The sequence below is a fragment of the Mustela lutreola genome, chromosome 4 (assembly GCF_030435805.1).
Source record: "Mustela lutreola isolate mMusLut2 chromosome 4, mMusLut2.pri, whole genome shotgun sequence".
Classification (NCBI taxonomy): domain Eukaryota; kingdom Metazoa; phylum Chordata; class Mammalia; order Carnivora; family Mustelidae; genus Mustela; species Mustela lutreola.
This window is the reverse complement of record NC_081293.1, coordinates 152,937,697-152,945,509: the sequence shown is the minus strand read 5'-3', so window position 1 is coordinate 152,945,509 and position 7,813 is coordinate 152,937,697. Positions and strand designations below refer to the sequence as shown.

Sequence of the window (7,813 nt, the reverse complement as noted above, 5' to 3'; positions counted from 1 at the left end):
TTGGTTATGTTCTTAATAGCCATAGAAGAAATTTTATTCTTTTACCTTACTACAGTCAGGTTATGGCATATCACTTGTTTGTATTTAATTATTCAATAAAATGTGCATTAGACTTGAAAAGCTCCTGCAAAATACTTAATATCTTAAGTGTCACAACTACTTAAAGATAAACATTTCTGTTTTTCCTCAGTAATTTTTAAAACTTGAAATTTTAACTGGCCATCTAAATCACTTTCTTCGAAGTGAGATTTTAAAAAAGCCCTAAGTAACAGGTTGTTGACTTTCATTGTCGACACCTCTGGGTTATGTATAAGATCAGTTCTCAAACAAAACACATAAAATGGCTTTACAGGTGAATCATTTGTCCTTTCAGAATTAGCCACGGAGGAAATACAGTTTTGCTGTATGTGAAATCATAAAGCATCCAAGATTAGAATTCCTTACATTTAAGTTCCATTAAAGATAGTTTTAAATAAACATCTATTTAATTTAGTTACTTAGGAATTATGTTCTTTTCCTAAAGAAAGCTTTAGAAAAATACACCAGAGAAATATAAGGGACTAGAAAAAAGCCAAAAAGCCACTGGGGGCTGAAGTTCACCTAAATATCTCAGCTCCAGAAAATCAGTTTTAAGAAGCCAGTGGTTAGATATCACAACCACCAAACCAAGGCTAAAAGCCTCAAATGTGCACAACTATAGTGACTCTTAAACCAAATCCTACCAAAGCTTCTCATTAAAATTTACGGCTTGTTCAAAAACACACTGAATTTAGGCGTAAGTCAGAAGAAATATATCCTCTTGTATAAAATAAGTGATCCAACAAACTGAACTTATTTTTTTCATGTTTAATGTGAAAACGATGATCTTGTGAAGTTTACATACCACAGTATTAGGCATACTTAATATCAATTTTGATGGCTATGTTACATCATCTAAAAATAATATGACAATCGGTGGCACACTACATGCTTTTCAAAAACTGCTGTAAAACAGAAATAATGTGAATTCAAATACATATTGCCCAGGAAGCTAGGGATTGCTCTTAAATGACTGGATGGCAAACTTTACATGTTAGCAAGAGAAAAAGAAATTGCTAACTCTTTTTTCCTCCTGTACTAAAACAATGAGTCTTAGATGATAAAGTAACAAGATACAGGATATACTAAATCAAAATATTCACAAAAGCTCAATAATACTCTGGACCAAACAAAAAGAAGAAGGAAAAAGTAAGATCATTCTTATTTTAAATTGAATTTTTTTCTGTTCTTAGTTATGAGTGTTTCAAAGACTTTTTAATAATATGGTAACTTTTAAACTCCCAGTTAAAATAAAATGAGGTGAGGTAACATTTAATTAAAGCAACAAGTTATTCCAGTTACGTAAAAATATCTTCCCAGTGGTTTCAGAGATATTTCGTACCATTCAACGAAGAAGAAACTTGGATAATTATCTCAAGAAAATGCTGCCTCATCTGAAATTTGAAGTTCAGTGTAGTTTATCTAAGACCTTCTATCTTTGGGCCACTAAAAAAAGAAGACATTTTATTAAATGACCAGTCCTCAGGCAGACGCCTTAAAAGAAAGGGCTTTTTAAAAATGAAGAATTCTTAAATTAGCAAGCTGACATTCTTTTCAAAATTATGGGACTATTTATTGATAAACTTACTAATTTTTAGAAGATCCCACTTATAACTTAAAAATAAGTGACAAGTGACCATCATTGACATTGGAAGTTATCTAGTGATAAGAAATTGCACATTTAGTCAGAAAATAGTTAACCCGTAAATTCTAATCACACAACGATAATGAAAACTATTTGTTTCCAGAAACCATGTGTGAATCTGGACCATGAAAATGTATTTCTGCGTCTCTAGATTGCAAATATAAGCAACATGACTAGCGCTACTTCTGTTTTTGTATAAGACATCAACATTATTTTAACATGTCTCTATTCATAAGATGCACTTTCCATCTAAGTGTGACATAAAGTGCTGGAAAGGTGAGACGTCTCAGAATATCTCAAACAACCAAAAGCAAAGTATCTCTCCCAGGGCAGGGGAGGTGCCCACAAGACGTCAGCCACATGTCTGAGAGAGGCGGCCTGGCCTATGCCGTCAGGCTTCACAGCAGTTAAGATCATAGAGGCTGCGTTTCTGCGAACGCTGTCCCACTGATACAACAAGGAATGCACTCTCTGAATTTTTAAATGCAGGCTATCTATATAGCTGTCTTTTAAAACTGAGTAAAACCAAGTAGGTTATTCTAAATGTAGCTATCGTTTCATTCCAGGGCAGGATCTTGTTTTTAACCCACAATGTTTGCCTCTCAGGGGGACTTGCATTCACAGGCCTTTTCGCTTTTTACAAAAGCTTAGCCTAAATAAGACAACATAACAACGCCACTAATAAACAACCTGACGTCTTCAAGAATTTAAATGCCTAATGTCATGACAGTGAGCTTTAGGTAAGGATATATTATTAGCAAGCTTTCTTCTCCATGAGTGGACCCCATTCCAATAGTAACATTGGAATTATTTTTCAGGATTCCTGCGGAGCGGTGCTCATTTTACATCCGTGTGAACTGCTGTCATCACTACTGTGTCCAAACCCAGAGGATGAACTGGAAAAGAAGAGAGGGGGGAAATAATAAAAAGAGGAAATTGGTTTTCACAACACACTCAAAGCCTGAGTAACAGAGGAGAACTTTAATTATCTCCAGTCACAAAGAGAGACAGGAAATTTGGACTTTTAATTAGCCATTTGGAGTGCAGTTGGATATTTTTTTAGCTAGATAATTTAAACGCGAATAATTCAAGTCTGACTAAATGAAAGTCACATAATCAGAATGCAGATAATTGAATTTCCACTGCATTCATTAATTCAGTGTGGAGGTGTGTGTGAAGACTGCTATGATGAGCTGTCACAGCTCAATAAAATCTCAGTCAATTAATTTTTTCATTATCTTAGTATTACATCAACAAAAAAGTAAAGTGTGTGTATATCTCTAGACACACGTGTATGTGCACTCTGTGTTACACAAACACATACGCATCCCGTCGAAATGCAAGGAAATACCTTTCCGAATCGTAATCTATATCGTTCTCTTTTTTTCCTTCTTCATCTTCTTCGGGGAAACGTCTGTTCATCAAGGCAAACTTGTGAATGGCGTCTTCTACGGAGTACTTAGTCTGCCCGGAAACGCAAGCCTCGATGTCTTCCGAACTCAGATGGCTCTGCAGGAAGAGGTGGAGGCAGCTGTCGGAGAGCAGGAGTGCATTCTGCAGGACCCTGGGCAAAAGCAGAGAGGAGCAATGAGAGGTGGTCGGGGACGGACAATTAGAGGGTAGGGAGAGAACAAAACGTTAGAAAGGTGCCACCGAAGTCGTCCCTCCACTGTGGCAAACTTTGCGTCAATTACAGACTCTGCTTATTAAAAGGATGAAAGCATATGTTAAGTTGTATTCAATTATTTGGAAATTTAGGTGAGTAAAAACACAAAGCTAATAGTTAAGAACATCTGTTAAAAGAATAACTTCAAGGGCATTTCTTCAATTTAAACATCTGCTATGACCATGTGGATTAATTACGGAAAGATTTTGCTTGTAGTCATAGAAATGTATGCTACTTAAAAAAATTTTTTTTTACTGCCAACCAGTAGGTCTGCTCTGTGATCTTTATTGGCGACGCTGTCATGAAACATCAAAACTTTCAACGACTATTAAAAACTATATTAAAAAGCCAATACGTCTCTCAGCACGTTTTACATTTTAAAACTTTACAAGTGTGCTTATATACATGTTTACAAGGGCTGATCTGAGAAGTGGCTTTTTTTGAAAACCTAAGATGGACTAGAAATCTCCATAATCTTCTGTGGCACTGTGTTTCTATGTTGTTAAAATAAGCCACCAAATAAAATTGCTCCAACAGATTTTACCATATATCCACTTAAAATACGATAATTTTGTGCTAAGTACATACTAGCCTTCCCACATTCAAGGTCAAAGTTTACAAAGTGAGTACAGACTTCAACCAGTGCATCAGAACTATATGGAAAACTAAAAAATGACTCCAGCAAATCTGTACCTGCTCACATTTATATTAACACCAAACGTAGGCTTCCCCCCCCCACAAGTGCATGTCTCAGAACAGGAAATTAAGTCAATGTACACCCTTATTTTTAAATAAAAACTGGTTTTACCTTTTTAGGAAAAATTTTGACATATGATCATTTCTTCTCTATGAATAGTTCAATAATGATCTATTATGAGGCACTCAGACCAGACAGAGGGGACAAAACTAAAACATGAAAACCTGAGAATAATTTTGTCCAACGTGGGATTTTGCACAGAGAACTCTATGAAACAGATTATATATTTCAGACCAAACGAACCTTCCCTTATATTCTGCATTTTTACACAAATAATTAGAAAAGTAAATCTTTTTTGGCCATTCGTGTCAATTTACTTAAAATCCAAGGTCACTAGAAGATTTCCTTTTCTCCAAAATAAAACAGAGTTGTTTCCTCAAGAAGGCAAAAGTCTACACGTGTATAGGATCACAGCCAAAAATCTAGCCTCAACAGGCTTCCCAAGTGTGGCTTGGGAAAATATTTTTACTGGCCTACTAAAAGGAAAAGTTAAACTTTTATGCCTTTTAAAAGGGCAAAATCTCCAGCAAAGCAGCTAAATACTTCCCCCTCCCCTCCATGTCCTCTGCCCTGGCTTCTCCCAGAAGATGACCAAATCACATGGTAGAGATTAATTTACCAAGTACAGGTAGTAAAGTAGTAAATCCCTTTTACTGCTCTTTGAGATTTATTTTCTACATTTACAAATGTTTACCACTCTTGTTTTAAATACTTCAAATCAAGAGAAGATTTATAAGGCAACAACCCATTAATATTAACTTGCGTTCGCTGTGAAGTTTGCACGGAGTTTCCCATGTCCTGTCAGTGGTTTTCCTGCCAGCCACGCACAAGTAACTGCTCATAGGATTACGCTCACTGCTTTATTTCTGTTGGAAATGTGTTTTATTTTCTTTATAAAATAATAGGTAATCTTTAAAATTGATTTTAGATGGTTCGAGGCATTACACCACAAAAGTAATGAGCACTAATGCCAATGATATTGGACACAAATTCATTTTAGCTTTATTTCACGTCTAAAGCAATTCTACCGAGCCTTGAACTGCTCACGCGCGGTTATTAACTTGCTAGTAACCTAACACATGGGTACAGCAAACAAAAGTGATCAGAGTCCAGGCTGATTGGGACCTCAAGGCTACTGTCCTTTTTCTTGAGCTATAATTCAATTTCCAATTTTACTGTACATTAGACTCATTATTTCCCAGTGTTTTCTTTTCTGCTTACTGCTGCCATCTGGAGGACATGACGGAGAAAAGCAAGAGGGAGCCCAGCCCGCACACACCCAGCTCACAATACTGACGTGGGAAGGATATGCCGGTGGCCCAGTGGCCCGTGGCCCAGGGAGACCAGATCTGAACAACCACAGGGTCCTGGAGTGCAAAAATAGGACCCCCGCTAGGCACGGTTTTGGTTACTGGAAGGCTTTCTGACTGGCTGGCTAAATTTATGCTACTGTGCTCCATGGGGATGGGTTTTAAATGAGCAAAGTAAATTTTTTAACATATTCATAATTTTTACTCTCAGGTATTTTATCTCGCAGTTAAAAATACCAAATTTTGAAAGTATTTTTCCATCTGGTTTGGTAAGCATAGCTTTTTTTTTTTTTTTAAGGAATATCTGGTTTACTGTATTTCACAGAATGTTGTGACTGCCAGCGTCATAATATTAAATTCTATTTTTACCTTAGTCATATTTGTGCCACATTTTCCACCAATAAATCTAATAGCAGAAAATCAACTTCAAGCTTAATATAAAGAGTACTTTGTAAAACGGTCAATAAAATGTCATCTTTATAAGCTTCCATAAAAGTAAATGTATATAATTTTCAAGGCTTTATAAAAAGAGCACAAAACAGCCTCTAGAATTTTAAAGAAATGTCTGAAAAGATATTTACAACATGAGTCAAAAGTTATTCCTTTTCCCCCAAACAACTTTAAACTAAACAAAGCAAATCCTGTTTTTCACTTGAACTGGACACAGTTGAAATCTGGTTTTCCTCAACATGATTTTATTAGGTGTATTATATACTAGTTCAGTTGGGAACAATATATAGCTATGCAAAACCACTTAATCCTAACTAAGGATGCCCTGTCTACTGAACCCAATATAATGATATATACACATGTGTATAGAGTGTGGAAGGTTAGCACTGGGATGTAGGGAAAAAAAATTAATTCAGTCTGTTTACCTCTTACCACGAGAAAAAAAATAAATAAAACCTACAAATCTTCACTGAAGACATTCATGATCTGTGCTATGGTGCCCTCTATTGAACACAAAGACTTATAAAGATGTGTGTGTGTGTGTGTGTGTGTGTGTGTAAGAAACTAGTGTTTCCATGCTTTAAAAAAAAAAAACTATAATATTCCTTAAATTTTTAAGAAATAGAAAACTGTAATACAAAAGTCTACACTGAGGTATATATAGTTATATTAACAGGATGAATTCAGTAAAGAAGGAAAGCTGTCTCCCATCGCGATATGAATCAAACATTAATTAGTAGGACTGCCATGTTTATAGCTGGTGACTTACCAACACTTTGTAATTTTAGTCTATAACTTTCTTTTTCCATAACTATTCATAGAAGAGACTTAAAATTTACAATTAGCCAGGGGGTAAAAATCCAAAAGGGCAATTATAGCCAAGATTGAGAGAAAATGATTGTATTTGAAAAATGTCACCATCATCCTGACCAAATTTAGCTAGCATTTAAGAGATCCACTAATTATAAACTTGCCAGTTCCTGGAATTAATAGATGCCTCCACCTTTCCTATAATTTCCTTGTCTATAAAATCAAGATGATACCCAATTCCTAATATTATTGTAGAAATGGAGATAAAACATGTAAAAAGCTAAACACAGAGCAAGTGTTCAATAAATGGTATGACTTATTATTTGGTGCCTAGTCAAAGAAACAACTTCCCAACTCCTTTATAAAGACTGGCCTGGATATGTACTTTGTTATTAAAGATATATAATTTCACCTTAAGGTAAAAAAACAAATATATACTTATAAACACACATATGGGCAGAGACAGCAGTATTTTGTTTCAAAGGGTTTGAACATACATACTGTTCTTGGTTCATAACTTCAAAACCTCCATAAAAACCAGATATGAAAAATACATGTTAAAAATCTACAACACAAGCATATTTCCCATTTTAATGTTAGGGTGTCTTCCCTCTCAAGTTCCTAAAGTTACAAAAAAATTGCAGTGTGGGCTATTGATAGTGACCTTCCTTAACGGGCAGCAAATGGGGCCTTGGGGGTATGTCACACTGGGGCCAGGACCCAGCGCCGAGAAGGCAGAGCTGCATGCCATATCCAATTTCCCCAAGTGGGCTGGGGCTGAGGAGGTCCCGGGGGGGGGGGGGGGGGGCGAAGACCTGCAAGGTTGCTACTTCTACACAAACTGGACAGAGAACAGGACCGCCAGGTGTCAGAATGCGGGGGGCATAGAATGGAGGGTCAGGAGGACCCGGAGCAGCCACAGTGTCTACGCCATTTAGGTCAGGCTTCAATCCAAACGGTGGTAGTATAGACTTCTTGCTTCCTTCAAGCTCCAACCATGTAGAAGGACCAGCTTTTATCTTCAACGTGAACCCCATCAGCTTGGAGACTAGCGTTCACACACTGTAGTGGAACAAATAATGACACTAGGGAACTCG

General features: G+C 36.4%; 1 protein-coding gene across 4 annotated transcripts in view; it reads right to left on the bottom strand.

Moving 5' to 3' along the window:
• Positions 1–831: 831 nt before the first annotated feature.
• SNX10 (sorting nexin 10) overlaps positions 832–7,813 on the bottom strand; it is a 71,862-nt gene continuing 64,880 nt past the window's right edge. For all 4 annotated transcript variants that reach the window (XM_059171404.1, XM_059171405.1, XM_059171406.1 and 1 more), the window contains 2 exons: positions 3,075–3,287; positions 832–2,619 (listed from right to left, as the gene is read on the bottom strand). In XM_059171404.1, coding sequence (XP_059027387.1) covers positions 2,538–2,619; positions 3,075–3,287 — 295 coding nt within the window. In that variant the 3' untranslated portion in view covers positions 832–2,537. The remainder of the gene's footprint in view (positions 2,620–3,074; positions 3,288–7,813) is intronic.